The 23,476-nt window shown below is 39.6% G+C and overlaps 1 protein-coding gene across 2 annotated transcripts in view; it reads right to left on the reverse strand.

Annotated features, from left to right (window-relative positions):
* Positions 1–23,476, reverse strand: part of LOC126455654 (arylsulfatase G-like) — a 117,604-nt gene that overhangs the window by 15,540 nt on the left and 78,588 nt on the right. For both annotated transcript variants that reach the window (XM_050091422.1, XM_050091421.1), the window contains 3 exons: positions 23,252–23,439; positions 6,889–7,061; positions 2,829–2,978 (listed from right to left, as the gene is read on the reverse strand). In XM_050091422.1, coding sequence (XP_049947379.1) covers positions 2,829–2,978; positions 6,889–7,061; positions 23,252–23,439 — 511 coding nt within the window. The remainder of the gene's footprint in view (positions 1–2,828; positions 2,979–6,888; positions 7,062–23,251; positions 23,440–23,476) is intronic.

The raw sequence follows: 23,476 nt of genomic DNA on the forward strand, positions 1-23,476 counted from the left end.
GCAGCTGTCCTTCTCTCCAAGCTGTGTGACCTGTGCCGTGTGAACAAATTTTGTCCTCTGCGACACTTCCACAGGTGCAGCCTGCCCCCTAGTTCTGCTGTTATCCATGATCTTGCGCATACTAGTATTTCGGCCGCCACGTGCCTAATAATGAAGTGTTTCGTATGGGCAGGGTTTAGGGCAAACTGCAAAAGCTGGACCTGTGCATGTGCACCTTGACAACACTCCACTGTTTGGCTCATCTGACATATCTAAAGGCAGTCTGTCATGTACTTCTTGACCTGCTTGGCTCATTCCCTCCATCAGAGGATTTTTGATACATCCTGTCTATCATCGACCACATTACTCAGTGGGTTTAGGTCATTCTGATCACAGATATAACAGTCTACTCTGCTGCATGGGCCTTTATCACCTCCAGGATCATGCAGTTCAGCCTACAGTCTTTGGTCACGATGGACCAGGAATGACAGTTTGCAGCTGTCCTTCTCTCCAAGCTGTGTGAACTGTGCCGTGTGAACAAATTTTGTACAACAGCCTATCACCCGCAGAGCAATGGGTTGGTTGAGCACTGACACTGCACTTTAAAATCTGTGCTGATGTGATGACATATCTTGGTCAGAGGCTCTTCTCTGGGTCCTGCTTTTCGCCCGTACAGCCTACAAAGAGGGTTTAAAAGCCTCACTAGCTGACATTGTAAGGGAAACCTTTCATCCTTCTGGCACAATTTGTCAAGGACTCCAACCCTCCCACACAGCCCAAGCTTCTGACATTAGTAGAACGCATCTGACACTTTGTCACACATTTATGCCCCCTGCCACCAAGGGCGCACATGGTTCCTCATATCTCCATGAACAAAGACCTACATGTTTGCGACTGCATGATGTTCCATGATGACACAGTGTGACCTGCACTGCACCTGTCCTACTCGGACCCACATAAATTATTACACTGCTTGGTGCAGACCTTTGACATTCTGCTCAATGATAAAAGATAAACAGTATCTGTCTCACATCTCAAACCAGCTTGGTGGCTCAACAAAAACACAGATTTGGAGGACGACCCCCCCCCCCCCCCCCCCACCAAACCCTCCCAATCTCTCTTCCATGTGACCCCTCACTCCGAGTTCTCCTAATGAGCTGAGCTCCCCTTCTGGCTCTGATAGTGTGTATGATGATGCATATGACACTAGTTGTCCTCCATCCAGCTCGGAGGTTGTTTGTGAAAGATTATGTTGCCTGTGAAAGATTGCCCTCAGCTTTCCCCCAACCTGGTAACTCCACTGACTGGCCAAAACCGTCCGACGACACCTGTGTTGCCATCTTCCACATAAACGTGTTATCCTTTCCCATTGAGAACCTCTCTCTGGAGTTACATGATGGCACACTGTTCATCCTGCACACCCCTCCATGCACGTTGGATGATTCGATGGCCCAGGTCATGCTTGTCTGCGCATTTGTGATCCCTCCAGACACAGAGGAGACTGTCATCACTGCCTCAATAGATGATGATGGCCACCTTTCTATTCACATGCCACTCAGTGTGACATGCCCCCGCATCGCTGAGTCGCCGATCCCAGTTTATCTGTTTGGCCATCCACTCTGCCCAACAATGTAGCAATGTGACTTCATCATTAATGCAATCTACACCCATAGGTCCTCTTTCCCAGCGGGGACATCTTTAGACATGATCACAGACCAAGCACCACATCAACCTACATCACCACCTCTCCCCACTCTGCTCTAGGGGGTGGGGATGGGGAACTCTATGGTGGTCACCAACCACCAGATATGAGTGTTAACACAATGTGCTGTCTTTGAATTAACCAAAATCTTTGACTTTTCAAACTCGCACCACCACTGCAGTTTGTTCCGTAGTCTTATTCTAGCATTTGGCATGTGGTGTTGTGTCATATACTGTGTTTGTGATAAATACTGAGTTTCATATAAAGTGATGTTCAGATTATTAATATGATGACTGTGTGACCTGCTACCCATAAGTTTTTCTTGCTATTGCCAATCTCAGTTTCATATCACATCTGCTTCTGTCAGCATCAGTTATTTCATTGACCAAATAATGATACTCATCTGCTACTTTAGGTGTCTCATTTCCTAATCAATTTCCTAAATTTCACATGATTTAAGCCAAATTCATTTCATTACCCTTGTTTTACTTTTGTCGATGTTCATCTTACATCATCTTGTCAAAACACTATCCAATCCCATAACATCATGAGCATTAGGAACATTGCTGAGTTAATAGAGATGTGGGAGCTATTTCTCAACTTCAGTTTCTTCAGTTTTCATAACAATATTCATACAAACTGAAGGTCTTATGTGCCATAGTCTGAAGAGCATAATGGCCAAAATCATTATGAGTGATTTGGAAAATAAAAAAAATTAAAAAAAAAAAACACACACAATTTAACTTGTTACAAAATCTGTTGTTTGTGATAACCCTTTAGTGGTAATTAAGTCCACACATTTATCAACATAAAGATCAGTCTGCCAGAGACCTTTAAAACTACTAATAACATAGATTGTTAACCTCCACAAATTGATCGCCATGTAGACAAACATACATCTATCTGAAAAATGTGGAAATCACAAAATGTTAATGTGTCAGAATTTTATTTTTTATCCTAGTTTAGTATTTCATCCTGATAAGTGTATCTGTAGTTTCAAATAAATAAGGAAAGTAATTACAGTCTTCTCATACGAAGAGAAAGTTAAAAACTTTGTACAGATGAATAGACACAACTTGATTACTTGCACCACAAACACTTTGAAGTCTATAACATTACAGATGTGAAAACAGAAAATGAAGATTACCTCATGGCCCACACTGGACTGTCCTATTAGAATGTCTTGTATATTTATACCATCATAGAATCGATCTGACGGCAGAGAAATGTTGAGTATTGCAGCAATAGTTGGCATAATGTCAAGTGATGACACTAAAGCCTCAGATACACTCCCTGGCTGAAATTTTAATGATTTTATACATCATTTTTGTGTTTTAACTAAAAAGAGGTATAGAGCATATTAAAAATGTACTGTAGTAATATTGCTTTGTTCACACATGACACACGCTCGTGCACATGCGCGCATGCACGTGCACGCGCGCACATGCACACACATGTGCACACGCACACACACGTGCACACACACACACACACACACACACACACACACACACACACACACACACACACAGTACGTGATTTGTAATAAAAGAGTTTCCAGTATTATGATCTTCAAGGGAGGTGTTTTTGAAATTTAAATTACATTATTTTAATACTTTTCTGAGCATTTTAAAAGTGTGAACACAACAATTCTTTTACGTTACTTTAACCACAGCAAAAGCTATATCGCATCTCATCTCAGAATCCACATTTTTTCGTAAGATGTTCTGGTACAGTGTACTGGTGCATACTCTCACAAATCAAGTACTGTGTGTGTCTGTATGTTTATTAAACATCTTGAAGGTTCTGTTGTTATGATAACTTTTTTAATAGAAAGCTATGGCTAACACTCTTAAATATCTTGGATAAGCTGAAGAAAATTTAAAGAAACCCCAGAAAAAGTATAATTGAACAGTCAAACATGAATAAACTACTGTGTTCTCATATGCAGGTTCAGTATTTTACCAATGTGCCACTTCACTTAGTAGCCCTACTGAAATCCAAACAACAACTATAAGTGCCCCAAATTACATTTGATGCTCTGACTGACTCATTTCCATGCACTAGTTCCTATTATAATGTTTGTAAAATTTAACTTTGCGGAAGACATTACCATCTTAGTGGGTCACTCGAGACATCCTCATAGTGAAGAAATAGTGGTTCTGTTGCTACATTTTGGGGGGAAAAGTAACATACTTAATATATATATGATATTGATACAACCACAGTAATGATGAACTGATAAAAAATGAACTGGCACATGACCAAAACTTCTTCAAGGTACCAGTACAATGACTGACTTAAAAAATGGTTAATATTAAAATTCTATCAGTTAAGCAGAGGATAACTGTCACTTGTATCTAGTTACAGTTTGTAGTTGAAATATGAAATAATTTCTTGGGTTCTTTACTTTTGTATTGGACAAGAGCTGGTTCTTCAGCTACAAAGAGCATGAAGATGATATCATCAGAAGGAGAGATCTACACACTGGTATTTTGAGATGTGAAAGAAATTCTGTTAATTGACTGTCTTCAAAATGTAAGACAATAATTTGGGAGTATTATTCTAACTTTCTAAGGGATCTGGATGCAAGAAATTCAAGAAAAGAGACCTTGTTTACAGAAAAAAATTATTTTTCTGAAATGTATGCACCAGCCCATGAAAGTGTCTTGACAATGGGAAAATTGAAGGATCTGTGTTGTTCAGTGTTAGACCATCAACCCTGTTTCTCCAGATTTGGCTACCTCAGACTTTCACAACTTCCCAAAACTCAATGTTTCTTTCCAACCAAGATGTGACTATAGCTGCAGATGAATATTTTGCAGCTCCATTGGAATACTACAAAGATGTAATAATGGCACTGGAGTGTCACTGGAGTTAGTGTTTTTTGAAAATATAAATTCTCATCACCACTATTAGGCTGTGAACCTTTCAGACCAAACATTATGTAAAGAAAATTTTTAGTTTTTCAATTACATGGAACCCAATGGCCAATATTCTTCAAAATGTAAGGCACAGATGGTTATCTTTCAGGGTGGCCAGCGCCTGCTATATTTCAGAGGTTCTAAGAGGAGCTCATTCAGTCCATATCATAATTTTCACATTAACTGGATAATGTTTTAATAACAAGTCTGAAGTAACTGCTGTTGCACCTACAATATTTATGTACCTCATTTACTGAAGTGCAGGCTTCAGAACTTAAATGCAAATTGTATAAACGTCAAAGGTTTCAGCCTTATGCTGATTATCTGAGTGAGGATTGCGTTATATCAAGTTGGCAAACTTTGGATTTAACTGATTAATTATATGAGCCTGTCACTTGGAAATATGTACAGTCTATCCATCAGGAATGAATCTAGGGCTGTAGGGTTAGTTTCTGGAAGGGATCATAGTTTCTTACTCTGCCTTCCTCCCTTTCCTTTTAACTGTCACTTCCAGTTTTAACAAACCACTGTTGACCAGGATTTAATAATAATAACAGTAATATACATGAAGTATGGTTAGAGTATGATAGTGGAGCCCACTCCCCACAATTAAAAAAAAGATGTAACAAAGAAAGAGTCATATGGCATTACTGGCTGAGAGACACCATGCAGTAGGTTCAGTTGCCTGATTCCTCTGCACACAATGGCACCTTTCATCGCTGCTACATAAAAATGTGTCTTGCATGTAATTATTGAGTGTGGGCAAGTTAATGGATGAGTGTATAGTGTGGGGTCAGGTTTGTGTTGTATGATGATGAAGACAGAAGGGAAAGAGTGAAACCTGGTGCCAGCACATAGCTTACTCTTTTTGAATATCACCAAGGGGCTGTCGGACTTAACATCCTGATCCATCTGATGGATCACTGTCAACAGTATCACATGCCCTCATTTCATTAGACTCTGCAGAATTTATTGTGCACCCTGCTCCAAAAAATCAACCATAATCACAACTTCTGCATCCCAGTACACTGTAGCCATAGGTACACACAGTTTTGCACTTTTCCTTCTCAAGTGAGTTTTTGTGATGGCATTTCATTGACTGCTTTTTTGATTCTAGTTAAAAAAAATGACCCATGTTTTTCCACCAGTCACATTTTTTGCAGAAACTCCTCTTCTTCCAAATGGAAGCACTGCAAGAGTCAGGAGGCAGTTCTTTATCTTGTCTTTTTATTCTGATACCCAAGTTGCATAAACCTTTGAGTATCCAAGTTGTTGGACAGTCATCATCACACAGCATTTACTGAGGGAGGTAATGCAACACACATGATTTGCAGTCACCTGGCAGTCACCATGAATGATGTCATTGACTCACTGAATGTTGTGTGGAGTCACTGCAGTCACTGGCCTGCTGCTCTGTATTTTGCCTGCCAATGATGTTTGCCCTTCAGCTTTGTTACAGTGATGAACTCATCATGTAAAAGGGCTTGTTTCCTCTGTTGCATCACTGTACACATTTTTCAGTCAATCACAAATGCAAATGGGCATTTCTTATGATGTGTTTAAGAATTCTATCGCAGAATGCTGTCTGATACAAACATCGATGTAGCCACTTTGCAAGCGACTGCAGTACTTTCGTCTATTGATGCACAAAGCTACTACTGCAATGGATTGGAGAAGAAGCCTTTTGGAATAGCACCAAATTCAAATTTTTCACTTAACAAACTTCATTTAAGGAGAAAAAAATAGGAGGCATTACATTTTGACTGACCCTCATATATATAGCAGGAATGACAACTTAAGTTAACATTACAGTTTATGCAGATATTTAAAACACTTCAGACTGTGAAGGCAACTATGAGTCACTGTTATTGGGTTAGACAGTAAAGTAAAATTCCGTTAGGAGGAAGTAGGAAGAAAAAAAAGCAGAAGTTTTAAGTGATCGGGCCTTTATATAACCAACAAATTTCTGGTGTCATAATTCTCCCCAGCTGGGAATGAAAAGCAAAGAAACTATTAATTATTGTCACACATTCTTATACAACCACGTTAAAAACAGTAGAAAAGAGACAGAATGAGTGAGATGAGGAAGAGGGAGGAGGGTGAGAAAGAACAGGAGTAACTGGAAGAGAAAGAGAAGAAGGAAATAAAGAAAAGTAAAAAGATGGGATGATAAATAAAGAATGTATAAAAACTAATTCTATCAAATCTGTGTGTGAAGCCAAAAAGTATGAATAAGAACTTTCTGATTATGTTTCTGAAGAAACTGGTTCCCTAATCTTTTACCTGTACGTGATCAGGCCATAACACCAAGCTGGGAACACGATGTCCACATTCCCAAACAGTGTTCTTCTGAGCACCCCCACCTCCTCCTCCCTGCACATCCCTCTGCCACTTCCCAGCAAATGGACCACAGGATCCTGCCAAATCACATTTCATTTCCCATGGGCCATTGTCACCTGTTTGCAAACAAGAAGATCAAATGTCAAACCATAGCCAACTACAATAAAGTTCGTCATAAACCTCCCTCACATTGTCTAGCTGCATTGAGAAATTAATTCTAGAGGATTATCAGAGTAAAAAATTTGAAAATAAAAGTCAGATATGAAATAAAGTTTGATTCTTGCAAACTAGAAAACATCAACAATCCAATCTTCAAATGGCTGTTCATGAGTAGGTACACATTTGTTGATGTTCACACAGCCACAGTCTCAAAATGCCAGATTTCATCAAAGTAACATTATGTGAAATGAAGACAGATAGAAAAATTATACTCATCTTAGTTGTTGGCAAAAAAAGAGAAATGATGAGTTGTCGTAATGTCATGAAGAATACACAGTTACAGATACAGATAAGAATAAAAACTATGGAAGACCACCTTCTGAACAGATTTTAGACACATCAGCAGTACTTTTTAAGAGAGAAATAGCCATATACCTGGAACCAATTCTGTGCAAGTACTTCAGAGATGTATGTGCTGAGTATAAATAGGAAAGAAATTCAACATATGCTGTAATGCGCAAACCAGGAAACACTATAGTGAGTGAAGTGATTGATGCTGGGATTTTTTTAGCCTTGTTTTAGCTTATATCCTGATAAATAAGTAGTGAATAGAATAAATATTTTGTAAATTACTGTCACATTGACATTATTAATTTTACTGCAAAATGTGTTTACAAATGTCATTATGTTTAAAAAGTGTACTGTTGGATATCAGGTTATTGTTATTGTTATTGTCATTGTTCTGAGAACTAATTTCATAGAATATTCTTGAAAATCAGTGGAACATGAGGTCCTTTTAATAGCATTTTCAAATTGTTTACTTCAGAAACAAATGTTGTAATATGTCAATTACCAAACCAAGATTTTATGAATATGATAGTGTAGCGTGTGCTACATATGTTGCACATAATGGTTACAGTCGTCAGTCAAGATTCGTGCCAACCAGATGTCATTTTAGTCTATTGTGCTGTGCAGCATGTGTATGGTGACAAGTGAACTACGGCTGTCAGGCAGCTTCCGCACCAGTTGCAAACAACACTGTGTTTTTTATATGTTCTTAAGAATTTTCTAGGTGTTGTTTATTCTTTGATGTGTGAATTTGTAAGTTCCATGCTTCTTGTTCTGTTCTTGCTTACTGTCACTCCTGACTGCAGTAATAATTAGTTACCTCTGTGTCATGAATATTTTCATGCTCAGGAACAATTTTGCTATTTTGTTACGCATTCCTGACCAGGTATTTGTTGGACTGTAATAATTTGCATGTTTGTCCTAGATAATGAAACACTGTTATCTGCAAATAAGGAATTTCAATCCAGTGGAATCTCTAGCCTCAGAGTGAACATGGTACTCAGAATTTGGTCAGCCCAAGCTGAATATGACAAGTGAGTGACCCCAACATGATCTAAGCTGAAGTGGGCTAACCACCATTGGATTTTACTAGTTATGCAAGATAAGTGATGAGCCAATAGTGTCCAGACTAGCAGTCTATTTGCCTCCATTTTGGCCAAACAATCTGGTGCTGTGGTCTGTGCAGGTACAAGCAACCTTTTGCTGCAATAGAATAATGGCTGAGTTGACAAAACTTGCCCTTGTCATGAGTCAGCAACACCACCATTTTACTGCAGAACTCATACTAAAAGCTTAAAATCAGAATTTGTCAAGAGATTACAGCATCACAAGAAGATTGAAAATGACAAATGCTTATGCAAAAGGACTTAGGTGATTACAAGCCATCATGATACTTGCAAAGTTTACGGAGTGAGGTAGACACAGTTACCATTTCTGACAGTCCAGACAAGTTACTGTGCACCCTGTGGTGCAGCTGACCACCACAGGTCAAAGCACTCATGGCACAACCAAAGAGGTATCATTAGGTGCCATGGCAGAGATTGCAAATTGAATCCAATAGGCCATTGTATCTGCCCAGGTTCCTGCAGTGACAGTGCTGGGTGGTAGTATGGCAGTGGCAGCAATGGTCATGCACGCAGATTCTGACTCTTTGGTAGCAAAAATCAAATCATTATATAAGCAATTGGAAAGCTGCTGACACAAGTTGGTACTGGTAATGGTAGAGCGCATTACTGCAGGAGATCAAGGAGCCATTCTTTGACCAGTGTTGTATCATGTAGCACAGAACAACACATGCGCTGGTACCATCATAGGTTCAATGAGCAGGTGCAGAAATGTACAACACTGTGCTCATTTCCAAATGCCAGCAGCAGTAAGTTGTAGGTGCAGTCAACTGCCTCCTGAAGTCACAATGCCTGTTCATCAGTGACTGAAGATCCAGCCAGAAGTACCTGATAGGCACTGGTTCAGATTTTACTATATTAGTTTGAACTTCTGTGATGTGCTGCAGACTGTTGATAGCATTCTGTTTATCTGCCACTAATAATTCATGTATCTTGAGGTACAAAACATTGTGTATCAAATAGAATTTAGGATTATTCTGCTCATTCACCTGGGACTTCACCATCATGGACATCATCAGGGTTAATAAAGGAGCTCATAACTTGGCACATTACCACCTCTTGCGTCCACCCCCGGTAGCTGAGTGGTCAGCGTGACAGACTGTCAATCCTAAGGGCCCGGGTTCGATTCCCGGCTGGGTTGGAAATTTTCTCCACTCAGGGACTGGGTGTTGTGTTGTCCTAATCATCATCATTTCATCCCCATCGACGAGCAGGTCGCCGAAAGGCGTCAACTCGAAAGACCTGCATCAGGCGAACGGTCTACCCGACGGGAGGCCCTAGCCACACGACATTTCATTTACCACCTCTTGCAGCCAATGCTTGGCTGGACTGGACTGACTGCTGCAGAGTTTCATTACAGTGCAACTGTGCACAGTGCTACAATGATACAGACATGTGACAAGGAGTGTGCCTCTCTGCTAAGACAATTTCCTGCTTTGAACAGATTGCCAAGCATACCTAAACAAGTGTCACATAGCACACAACGCAGTGCATCCTACAGCCTGCCCATATCTTGCAGGCCTAGGCAGTTGGCAACTGATTACCTGGCCATTGTTAAAACTGAATTCAGCACAATACTTAGAGAAAGAATAATCTGACCACCAAGTAGCCCATGGTCATCTGCTGTACACCTTATTCTGAAGAAAGGAGTAGCCTGGCATCCATGTGGTGATTATAGTGTATTCAACTCTAGAACTGTACCTGATTGCTATCCTTTTCCCTTGTTGCCAGAGTACAGTTACACGATACAGGGAGCAAGAATATTCAGTGTTTAGCACTGCACCAAGACTTAAATGCAGATTCCTGTAGCAGAGGAAGACATCCCAAAAACGGCAATTATTACTCCATTTGAACTTTTTGAAAGCAAGTTCATGACTTTAGGTTTACAGAACACAGCTGAAACCTGGAAAAGATTTATTGATTCTGTCCTGCAAGGCTTGCCATTTTGCTGTGTGTGCCTTAACAATGTACTTGTGTTTTCAACCATCAAGGAGCAACTCCACCAGCACCTTTAGGAAGTATTCAAACGTTTGGAACAGTATGATGTGATGTTAAACATGGCCAGGAACATGTTTGGGCTACCCAGTGCCACATTCCTAGGCCCTTGGATATCATATGTAGGCTTCCTACCATTAACTGAGAAGGTCAAAGCCATCTTAGAAGGTCAAAGCCCTCTTGCAGATACCAAGGCCGACCACAAGTAAGGAATTATACCAGTTTCTAAGGATGTTGAGCTTTTACCACTGCCATCTACCGTATGCAGCAGAACTGTAGGAATCACTGAAATGTGGCACTCACCAGTTCAAAGGTCAGCGACAATATCCCACTGCAGTGGACCGAAGTGATGTTCTCCACTTTCGAGACTGCAAAGCAAAGTGTGGTAAACACATAGCTCCTCACACAACTCAAGCGTGACACACCCTTGGCTTTGATACGGGACATGGGCTGCCACTGCAGCAATTGCCAGATGGTTCATGGCAACTGCTTGCATACTTCTTGTTTAAAGTGTTACCATCACATAAGATGTGGAGTGCCTACGACCGTGAACAACAGGCTGTGTACGAGATGGTTAAATACAGAAGAATCTTGCTAATCTGGCCATTCCTTGCACATATGGGTTCCTGGTTAGTAGAAGTGGTGGATTGTTGACAGCATATTAAATTTATTGTAATCACTTGTATATTAAACTTCATTAAATTCAAAGACAAATTCATTTTCATAGAAAACTCAGTCCTTGAGTGTGTATATATACAGCATATCACTCACTATGAAACATGTCTCAGATTTTTAGTTGTTTCAATGATGATACATTATGACAGCAAACCTTATCACTCAATAGCTTTACAAGCATTACATCAGTACTGCACATTTCTGATTGCATAATGTACTCCAGGAAGATATCTGCAGCTTCAGCACCAGCTGCATGAGATATCCTCATGCTCTACACTCTTACATCCTCTTCTAGATATCTTTCATTATAACTTTCTTGTAGGCTTTTGATTATGTATTTGTCTGTTTAAGGTTGGTCATAAATAGTGGCTCGTCCAGAAATGGATTTCTATAAGCAACCAGTTCAACTTAACTCTAATTTTGGGTTTACACTTGATGTCTCATATAAAATGTTTTCTTTTAGAAGCGGTGACACTGAACTGTATAGAAAACCACAGTTTCAAATATGTGTAAGATTTTTAAACACTGTAATTAATTAACAACATTGTTGCACGCAAGAATACATTATTGTGTGCATCAGCGACTAGAGGGTGGATGCGGTAAGATTATTGGAGGTCTGGACTACTGGGGGCCAGATTAGGAAGAATTTACTGTACTTGAGGCCACCGATAGAAGCAAGAGAATTTATGATCAGATCACAAACCATTAATCTATGCCTTCAAGCAGGACAGCAACAATAATTGCTATCCTTGAGGAAGACAATTTAGTAAGGATATTAAACACATTTCTGGTATTAATAATGTAGTAGCTGACTGTCTCTTGCACACCAGCATATTGAGACCTATAGATTTTTCAGAACTGGCCAAGACTCAGCAGGAAAACCAAGAGCTTTGGACTTTCAGTGACGCCACTTAATTGTTACAGTTACAACTTGTTAATGTTCCTGGAGAAGAGTCCAACTATTCTGTGATGTTTTGCAAATAAGATCAACCAATTCCTACTTGTCTTGTTTTGGCAGTCAGTTTTCAACAGTCTCTGCAGTCTGTGTCACCCTGGAGCCTGTACAGCTTTACATCTGGTGTCACAGCATTTCATCTGGCTTGTTTTGGAGGAATACTGACAGGAGTGGACAAGGACATGTCCCTAATGTCAGCATCATCAGCCGTCAGCCCATCAACAAATGGAACGACTGAGCAACAGCATCATTCCCTGAAGGCAGCATTCCTGTGCCATCAAATTTCTTGAATTTCCATGCTTTTGATAGTTCTCCTTGTCCTACAAGCCACATACTAGCTGGACATGGAGTCCTTAGTTGCAGATATGGTCCATGGCAAAACAATGTGTCTTCCTGGAAAATTTGTCAATGCCAGTTCTCTACAAACATCAACACAGGACCAGCCGGATTTTCTACACCAGTTAAGAGAGCATGTCACTCATATCCAACCTTCCAAAGCATCAAGACATGTACGCCAAACAGTTAGGTTCACCATGGCTTAGACAGCTGCTCACATGTAACACTTCAGACAGAGAGTGTCAAGCCACAATTGGAACCCTGTTACACTGTCTCATACCATATCTTAAGAAGATGTACTCAAATGCTGCACATTGTGGTAAATTGCAAGTACACAACCATTTCACTCTACTGTGTCAAGCCAGCATGCATTTCCTGTGAAGCACCTCCATCCACAATGGCATCAAGACCTCAGCATCCTCCAGTGCCAGCATCACAATCTCCACTGCAGGTGCAAAACCCAATGAGTGCAGAGCACCTACTAGTATGCACAACCTGTTCTAGCCACCACATCAATTTTCCTGCCTGTTTCCAAGATGATGCACTGCATCCACTGAGAAGGCTGATGTAGCATCTGCTACACATGTTGTATGTCATGGTTGCAGCCATCAATCAAGAATCACACCAACCAGAGACATTATTTGCATTCTGTTGTGCAGAGTCACATGTATGTGGTGACAAGGTAATCATAGCCATTAAGGAGCTTCCGAGCCAGCCACCAGGGCCACTGTGTTTTTGTATGTTCTTATGGTTTTTCTACGTGTTGTTTATTCTTTGGTGTGTGATTTTTATATGCTTTTGTATGTTCCATGTTTTTTGTTCTATTTTTGCTTACTGTCACCCCTTGTTACAGTAATAATGAGCAACCTTTGTCTCAAAAATATTCTAATGATCAGGAATGATTTTGCTATTGTGCTAATTGTTCATCACCATCTATTTGTTGGAGTGTAATGAGTTCCTTCTTCATCCTAGATAATTAAGCACTCTAATTCATAAATAAAGGATTGCAATACAGTGCAATCTCTAGTCTCAAAGTGAAAATGTTATTCAGAGGTCAGTCAGCCCAAATTAAGAAGAGCCTGACAGTATTATTAAAAGTTGATTGAGTCAGGTACGTATTTTGCTGAATTTTGTTTAAAAATACATGTCTGCTGTAATTTTGTTTACATAAAAGCTATCAATACACTTTTTAAGATCCAAAATGCATGTCTGGGCTCTTACAGAATGATAAAAATATATTATTAATCACATTAATGACATACAAAAATGTAATAATTTTAATATTTGAGTAACCAGTGTGGTACAAACAGGCCAATAATACAATAAGAAATGTATGATACTGTTAGACAAAAATCAAACAATGGAAAATCCAGGATGGAATGTAACAATATGAGAGAAGGGAAGCTGCTACTCACCATATAGGGGAGATGCTGAGCCGCAACAGGCACAATAAAAAGATTCACACAATCATAGCTTTCGGCCATTAAGGCCTTTGTCAGCAGTAGACACACATACACACACGCACACACACACTCATGCAAGCACAACTTGCACACACATCTGCAGTCTCAGAGAGCTGAAACTGCACACTGAGTTTAGGCCAGGAAGGTTACAGGAATGTAGGATATATTGCAGGGAAAGTTCCCACCTGCGCAGCTCAGAAAAGCTGGTGTTGATGGGAAGGATCCGTATGGCACAGGCTGTGAAACAGTCATTGAAATGAAGGATATCTTGTTTGGCAGTGTGTTCAGCAACAGGGTGGTCCACTTGTTTCTTGGCCACAGTTTATTGCTGGCCATTCATGTTGACAGACCACTTGGTTGTCATCCCTCCATATAATGCAGGACAGTGGTTGCAGGTTAGCTTGTAGATCACATGGCTAGTTTCACAGGTGGCCCTGCCTTTGACTGGGAGGATGTATGGGACGGGGGTATGAGCCATGAGGTAAGGGGTTGGGAGCATGGATTGTGTCAGGATGGAAGAGTATATTGTGTAAGTTAGCGGAATACCAATGTGGGAGGGGTGGGTAGGATAGTGGGCAGGATGTTTCTCTTTTCAGGGCACAATGAAAGGTAGTCAAAACCCTGGCAGAGAACGTAATTCAGTTGCTTCAGTCCTGGGTGGTACTGAGTTACGAGGGGAATCCTCCTCTGTGGTCAGATGGTGGGAGGTGGTGGGAGACTGGAAAGATAAGGCATGGGAGATTTGTTTTTGTACAAGGTTGAGAAGATAAATACGGTCTGTGAAGGCTTCAGTGAGACCTTCAGTATATTTCGAGTGGGACCACTCATCACCGCAGATGCAATGACCACAGAAGGGACTGTTTGGTATGGAATGGGTGGTAGCTGTCAAAGTGGAGGTATTGCTGGCGGTTAGTAGGTTTGGTATAGACAGAGGTACTGATGTAGCCATCTTTGATGTGAAGATCAACATCTAGGAAGATGGCTTGTTGTGTTCAGTAGAACCACGTGAAGCAAAAGGTGAGAAGTTGTTGAGGTTCTGGAGGAATGTGGATAGGATGACCTCACCCTCAATCCAGATCACAAAGATATCAGTGAATCTGAACCAGGTAGGGGTTTAGGAGTCTGAGTCTGGGTTTTTAGGAAGGATTCCTCTAGATAGTCCATGAATAGGTTGTTGTAGGGTGGCGCTATGCGGGTGCCCATAGCTGTACCCTGGATTTGTTTGTAGGTAATGCCTTGATTGCTCCGAACTGCTCATCTCATGCCCCATAACCCTGTTATAGACCTAGATGCAAGACCTGTCCTATACATCCTCCCACCACTACCTACTCCAGTCTGGTCATGAACATCACCTACCCTATCAAAGGCAGGGCTACCTGTGAAACTAGTCATGTGATCTACTAGCTAAGCTGCAACCACTGCGCTGTGTTCTATGTGGGCATTATAACCAACAAGCGGTCTATCTACATGAATGGCCAGCGACAAACTGTGGCCCACCCTGTAGCTGAATACACTGCCAAATATGACATCCTTCATTTCAATGACTGCTTTACAGCCTGTTCCATATGGATCCTTCCCATCAACACCAGCTTTTCTGAGCTGTGCAGGTGGGAAATTTCCCTGCAATAAATCCTACATTCCCTTAACCTTCCTGGCCTAAACCTTTGTTAGTCACTGTCCTCACCCATCCAGCCCCTTCTCTGTTTCCATTCCAGCACTACAAAGCTGTCATTCCACCATCACACTCAGTCTTTTTTACTTCTCTCCTTTTCTACTAGATCTCCGCCCTCCCCACCTTTCTCTGCCCTCTGTCTAATCTGCAGCACTTAACTGTCCACCATGCCCACCATACTATCGCTCCATCTCCCCTCCTCTTTACTCCCACCCAGTCACTACTCCCATCATGCACTGGTGCTGCTGCTTGCAGTGTGGTTTCAGTTGCTTGAGACTGTGGTTGTGTGTGTGTGTGTGTGTGTGTGTGTGTGTGTGTGTGTGTCTACATCTATTGTTGATGAAGGCCTTAGTGGCCAAAAGCTTTATTTGTGACAGTCTTTTTATTGTGCCTATCTGCAATTCAGCATCTCCACTATATGATTTGTAGAGGGTGTTTCTTACGATGTTAAGTTTCTATCTCAATAAACAAATACTGTTTTATGATTCCAGATTCTAATCACTAACACAGTCTTGAAATAAAACAGTGGAAAATCCTAGATGGAATAATGACAATATTGTGAAAAAGATACAGTGTTACTCACCATATAGCAGAGGGTTGAATGGCAAATAGGCATAACAAAAAGACTGTCAAGTAAGCTTACGGCCAAAAAAGCCTTCTTCCAAATTAGGCAACATACACAGACACACATGCCCACTGCCTTTAGCTGCTGAGGCAACCAGAGAAAATGCTCTGATGCATGTGAGATGCATTTTTGTGAGTGTGTGTGTCTATGTTGTTTAATTGGAAGAAGGCTTTTTTGGCTGAAAGCTTATTTGTTTGACAGTCTTTTTGTTGTGCCTATCTGTGACTCAACATCTCCACAATGTGGTGGGTAGCAATCTATTCTTTTCATACTACAGACAGTCTTGAAATACATACACCATAATAACTGCTCACAGTTTGTTTACATATACATGCAAGGTTGACAGTTCAGTATATAATTTTTCTCACTCATCATTGTCAGTACATTACATCTATATCTACAGGGATACTCTGCAAGTCGCCATACAGCACATGGCGTATGGTACCCTGTGCTACTACTAGTCATTCTCTTTCCTGTTCCACAAGCAAATAGAGCAAGGGAAAAGTAACTGTCTGTATGCCTCCATATGAGCCCTAATTTCTTACATCTTATGTTCCTGATCCTTACACAAAATGTATGTTGGCAGCAGTAGAATCATTCTGCATTCAGTTCCAAATGCCAGTTCTCTGTATTTTCTCAACAGTGTTCCTCAAAAAGAACATCGCCTTCCCTCCAGGGATTCCCATTTGAGTTCTTGAAGCTTCTCCACAGTACTTATGTGTTGCTTGAACCTACTAGTAATAACTCGAGCAGCCTGCCTCTGAACTGTTCTGATGTCATCCTTTAATCTGACCAGGTGTGGAACCTAAATACTAAAGCATTTCTTAAAAATATGTCACACTAGCATCTTACATGTAGTCTCCTTTATAGATGAACTACACTTTCCTAAAATTCTCCAAATAACTGAAGTCAACCATTCACCTTCCCTAACACAGTCCTCACATGCTTGTCCCATTTCATACTGCTTTGCAATGTTATGTCCAGATATTTAAACAATGTGACTGTGTCAAGCAGGACACTACTAACACTGTATCTGAACGTTGTGGGTTTGGTGTTCCTACTCATCTGCATTAGCTTACATTTTTCCACAATTAGAGCTAGCTACCATTCATCACACCAACCAGAAATTTTGTCCAAGTCATCTTGTATCCTCCTACAGTCACTCAACTTCAGCACCTTACTGTACACCACAGCATCATCAGCAAATATCTGAAAATTGCTGCCCACCCTTTCTGCCAAATCATTTATGTATATAGAGAACAACAGTGGTCTTATCATACTTTCTTGGGGAAGTGCTTGTCTCTGAAGAACACTCACCATCAGTGATAACATATTGTGTTTTATAACTTAGAAAGTCTTTGAGCCACTCACATACCTGTGAACCTATTCTATATGCTCATACAGCATGCAATGGGGCACTGCTTTCTTGAAATCTAGAAACATGGACTCTATGGACTTCATCCATAGTTCACAGAATATCATGTGAAAAAAGGGAAAGATGAGTTTCGCATGAGTGATGCTTTCTAAAACCATGCTGATTTGTGGACATAAGCTTCTCAGCCTCGAAAAAGGTTATTATATTCAAACTAAAGTAATGTTCAGGGATCCTGCAGCAAACCAAAGTTAGGGATTTTGATCTGTAATTTTGAGGGTCCATAGTTTTATCCTTCTTATACAATGGAGTCACCTGTGCTTTTTTCCAGTCATTTGGGACTTTATGCTGGATGGGAGATTCACAAAAAATGCAAGGTAGGTAAGGGGCCAATGCCATAGAGTACTCATTGTAAAAGGACCTTGCCATTTATTGACTTTCAAATCTTTCAGTTGTTTCTCTATGCCAGGGATGCTTATTACTATATCATCCATACGGGAGTCTGTCTGATGGTGAAATGATGGTGTGTTTGTATGATTCTCCTGCATAAACGATTTGTTGAAAGCAAAATTTAAAACTTTGGCTTTCGTTTTGCTGTCTTCAACTGCCACACCAGACTGGTCAACAAGTGACTGGATGGAAGCCTTAGACCCACTTGGCAATTTTATGTAGGACCTGAATTTTCTCGTATTCTATGCCAGATGCTATGGTATGATGATGGTAGTTGTTACATGCTTTGCACATAGATCTTTTCAAAGACATGCAAATCTCTACTACATCTACAACTACATCTACATTTATACTCCACAAGCCACCCAACGGTGTGTGGCGGAGGGCACTTTACATGCCACTGTCATTACCTCCCTTTCCTGTTCCAGTCGCGTATGGTTCGCGGGAAGAACGACTGTCTGAAAGCCTCCATGCGCGCTCTAATCTCTCTAATTTTACATTCATGATCTCCTCGGTAGCTATAAGTAGGGGGAAGCAATATATTCGATACCTCATCCAGAAACGCACCCTCTTGAAACCTGGCGAGCAAGCTACACCGCGATGCAGAGCGCCTCTCTTGCAGAGTCTGCCACTTGAGTTTATTAAACATCTCCGTAACGCTATCACGGTTACCAAATAACCCTGTGACGAAACGCGCCGCTCTTCTCTGGATCTTCTCTATCTCCTCCGTCAAGCCGATCTGGTACAGATCCCACACTGATGAGCAATACTCAAGTATAGGTCGAACGAGTGTTTTGTAAGCCACCTCCTTTGTTGATGGACTACATTTTCTAAGCACTTTCCCAATGAATCTCAACCTGGTACCCGCCTTACCAACAATTAATCTTTGCTTGTCATTATTTGTGTATTCTCTTTTGAACTGAGAGTGAAACAGCCTCTGCTTCCTCAGCATTTTCTGAATTTAATTATTAAACCATGGTGGGGCTTTTCCATCCTTAATCCACTTAATAGGCACATAACTATCCAGCCCATGATTTACAATCTATTCAAACTTTGCCCATAATTCCCTACATCCCTCTTACTGGAACTAAGTGATGTCAGTTCACTGTCCAAGTGAAATGTTAACAGCTTTTTATCTGCTCTTTCTAGCAGAAAAACTGTCCTAGCCTTCTTGCCTGATTTATTAACTTTTTGTAACTAGCTGCTATAATGACATCATGACCACTAATCCCCATCTCTATACTGACGCTGTCATTAATGTCCGGCCTATTTGTAACTACAGGGTCTAAGATATTTGCATTGTATGTGGGCTGATGAATTAGCTGCTCAAGACGGCTTTCAGAAAATGTGTTAGAAAGCACTTTGCATGGCTGTCTGTCTGTAACCCCCCCCCCCTTTCTCATGCAATGAATCCATACAAATCCCAGTCTATACTTGGTAGGTTAAAGTCGCCTCCACCTAGTACTATATGATTTTTGCACTACTGACCATACCTCCTGCTCATTCAGATAGCATCTCTGCACAGTACACTTCACATAGGCTTTCAGCATAGCCCATGCTCTTGACTGACTATAACTGTACTAGACTGGACCTGAATTTCAGTTAACCACAGCTGCCTCCTCCCAACTCATGTCTGACAATTGTTATTTATGATTTTACTCATTGGCTTTGTACTTTACAAGAGAATTCTACAATAACTAATTATACAAAAGAGGTAACCATTCCAGTTTTTAAAGATCATTTACTTCATGTGCACAGTGTTTTGTCTCCTTGTGTTTTACATAAAAACGAGATGCTACTTTTTGTATCATAATGATACCATAACTTTCATGTTCAATAAAATTCTCTGCATTCTAAGAGAGCCACTATTTATAACTAATTTCACAAAAGTTTAAATTGTAAACATTTCCTTTATGAATCTAAAAATATATGAAATATGAGAACATCACTGTGGCCAGAAAAGTTTTGGCTACAATATTATAAAAACAGAATTTAAAAATATTTAGCAGTTTGTGTCTTGAAATTTTATCTGAACTATTAATAACTTTTGAATTATGGACATTTGAGCTGAACTAATCACTTTCCCAGAATTATGGACAACTGGTCTACAAAGTTACTTGGTTTCAATTTTGATGCTTGTAATTTTGTATGGTGATGACTTTACGATATCTTCAAATCTTGATATCGTCTGAAAAACTTCCTTTAAGTGAAAAAAATTACACCACATTGTCCCTGATTTCATACAGTACATCTGTGTAATAAAACAATAATGAGGGTTCTCTGTAGCACATTAACTGGTTGAATGAAACATGCTTTGTTTCAAACCCAATCCTTGTTTACACTGAAACCTCCATCCCTGTTAATCAGGTTTTCTGATATCTTCATTTTGACAGCTTCCTTAACTATGCTGTCTCAGAATGGCATTTGCACCTTGATAGTGGTCTAATCATATTTCATTTCATGATTATATTTGAGGCAGTCCTCATTGATAACTCAAACTGTAAAGATGTGATATTAATAACTCATTGTTTGACATAAGCTGCTTAATGGTAGTAGTTTATTTTACTGCTCTAGTTTTGGGTGGTGTCTGTATTACAAAAGACACACCTTTCTTGTAATACATTACTACTATATACAGTGGTGTTTTATGAGTATGTGATGTTTCGTATCATTGTAATGTGACTTCCCTTGTACGTAATGCTTTTTAGTGAATGTCAGTGTGATATTTCAAAATAATTGTAGAATAATATGGTTATATGATTTATATGTATATAAATGCAGTCAGCATAAGGTATTTTTTACAATAGTCAATTAATGTACATGCAAAGATTATTATTTGTTATGTATCACAGAATTTGTAATTCTACTTCTGATTTATATTATCTCTATTAGTACAACAAAGAAATGTGTTGTGACTAAAAAAATACTAGTGAAATTTTCAACAATTGTTTTGTCTTTTAGGTCAGTCTTTTTATTTAAAATATGTTTGGTTGTTTAGTTGGATGTGTTGCTGATGGGGCTTGCATCTCTCCTTGACTGTCGTAATAGTCTGCCCCACATAAGCTTTGCCACATTTCCACATTATGCAGTACACGCCAAACTTTTGGAGATTTTAATATTACGAATAAGACTTTTTATTTGTGTTGGTATGAATCATATACACTGGTTGCCATGTTTCTGTAGTCTACATCGCAGATCCCATGTGTGGGCAAGTGCTTCCTCTGCTCTCTCCGCTCTCCCCACCTCCCCTTCATTTGTGGAGCCATATGATCTCCACAATACTAGAAGCAAAAATAATTTCCATATGGACTGCATCGCTGTTGAGGGCTCAGAATGGAGTTTAATGTTCTGGTGCAAAAGCCATCAACAGGTTGATGGAAGGCATCAAACAGGAAACTGGAAGTAGTTTCTTAGCTTCTCCTTCTATGATTTATGAGAATGTTTGGACTTGGGAACATGAATTTCAGTCAACACTATCGTTCATATTAAACATGTTTTTAGCTTTAGCAGAGTATACTGGTCACTGAAATCAGTCTAGTTTCATAAATGCTTTGTATGAATAAGTAGATAAAAACAGGCTCTGCGTAGTGTAAGAGGAGGAGCAGTAGTTTCTATTTTCAAAGTAGTTCCTTTTTATTTATAATATATATGCAAAAAGCCATCTATCAGTGTTTTTTTATAATAATCAGTACAAATAGATTAACATTAGTTTTTTTCTATACTTCACAGAACAATCTCATAGTGGCTGCTTCTGCCTGTTAATGTACAACCTGAATCATTCCATATTCCTGAAGTCTCTACTTCATGATGGGATTTTTATGAATCCATGTTATTTGCTGCCAGTAACTGTATTGAGTCATAGCACCTGACAATGGGAGATTTTCTCCTTTGATTGGTACAATGAAAACAAATGAAACAAATTGTCTTGAAGATGGAAGTCAGTCATTGTGATGCTACTGAAGAAACAAGTTTTTTTGGAGAATGAGACAATTGGATCCCTCTGCACAGACTAGTACATTTAGTGAACTGAAAAGATTCAATGGATTACTGGCTGCCCTAAGAGCTTTTATCAGATTTTTCTTGTAAGAAAAGTTTACCATTAGTGAATATCATGTAAGGTGACCTAGTAAGAGAACATTTAACATTCATATTTTTTAACAAATAATTTAGAAAGCTTAATTCCGGATAACCATCTATATTCCACATTGCAGGTGATGAAAAAGCATAGTTTTACCAGTTTAATCCTGAGAGTAGGATGGAGTTATGTATTTAAAACTTGCTCACTGATCCACTAAAAGTGCAGTTAGCAGTGTTGCCTAAAGAATGGAAAAGATATTCTTTGTTGTAAAAGAATACATTGCCACAACCACACCAAAAGAAAGGCGCTTATTATCCACATACCACATCAAAGGAGTATGTCTTTGTATTACATGTTTTGAAAAATAAAAAGTAAGTGACTACTGGGGAGCTTACCATGAAAAGTTTTTTCACCATGAAAGTGCACATGTTCATTGGGTGGCGAAAAAATAAGTATTTCTTCAGCAGGCCCAGTCTGATCATTTTTGTATCCACTCTACAGTTCAACATTGTCTCATTTTATATCTTTTCATACCAAAAAGGAAAATAAACATGGGGATGATTTTCAGATCTCAGAAGTAATTATTCTGCTTACAGAGGTTTTTAACCGAAGTTCCCAAGAAGCACAATGAGTGCCTTCACTGAGAGCAAAGTACACACAGTTGTGGAAGAATACTTTGAAAACATGTGAAAGTAGGTTTTGAATGAAGCTAGGATCATCATTATTTTCTTAAAAATTTCTGGGTGTCCTCCCATGCGAGTTCTAACAAAGCAGTTAAATAATTTTTTCATAAAAAATTAATATGTGGGTTTTCATTTCAAAACTGTGAATATATTAGGGTTAACCATAGTGTTTAATGTTTTTTAACTATGTGAGTTTTATAGTGTATGTAGCACATAAATGCTCTGGTTCATATTTTGATATACAGTTTAATCTCTTAGTGTAAAAAAAAATTGGTAAATGGAAAACATCCTACTTTTAAAGTGCATAAAATGTAACACCCAAATAACAGCAAGATATCATTAAGTTCTGCAGAATAGATGAAAGAACTTACTTAATATCCAGACCAAAGTGTTTCTGCTATGATTCATAGCAGCTTGGACAACCCTCCCAACAAGCCAGTCCATTTCCAGTAAAGTGTCAGCAAATGTTCCTTTTCCAGTAATGTTGTCAAAAATGGGTCCATGTGCCAATGGTACATGAACATGTTGCAGAGCAGCATATAAGAAGAAAGGCTCTGTACTGAAATTTCAGAAATGTTATGGAAGTTTTTATGCAT

This window comes from Schistocerca serialis, chromosome 2 (genome assembly GCF_023864345.2).
Source record: "Schistocerca serialis cubense isolate TAMUIC-IGC-003099 chromosome 2, iqSchSeri2.2, whole genome shotgun sequence".
Lineage (NCBI taxonomy): Eukaryota > Metazoa > Arthropoda > Insecta > Orthoptera > Acrididae > Schistocerca > Schistocerca serialis.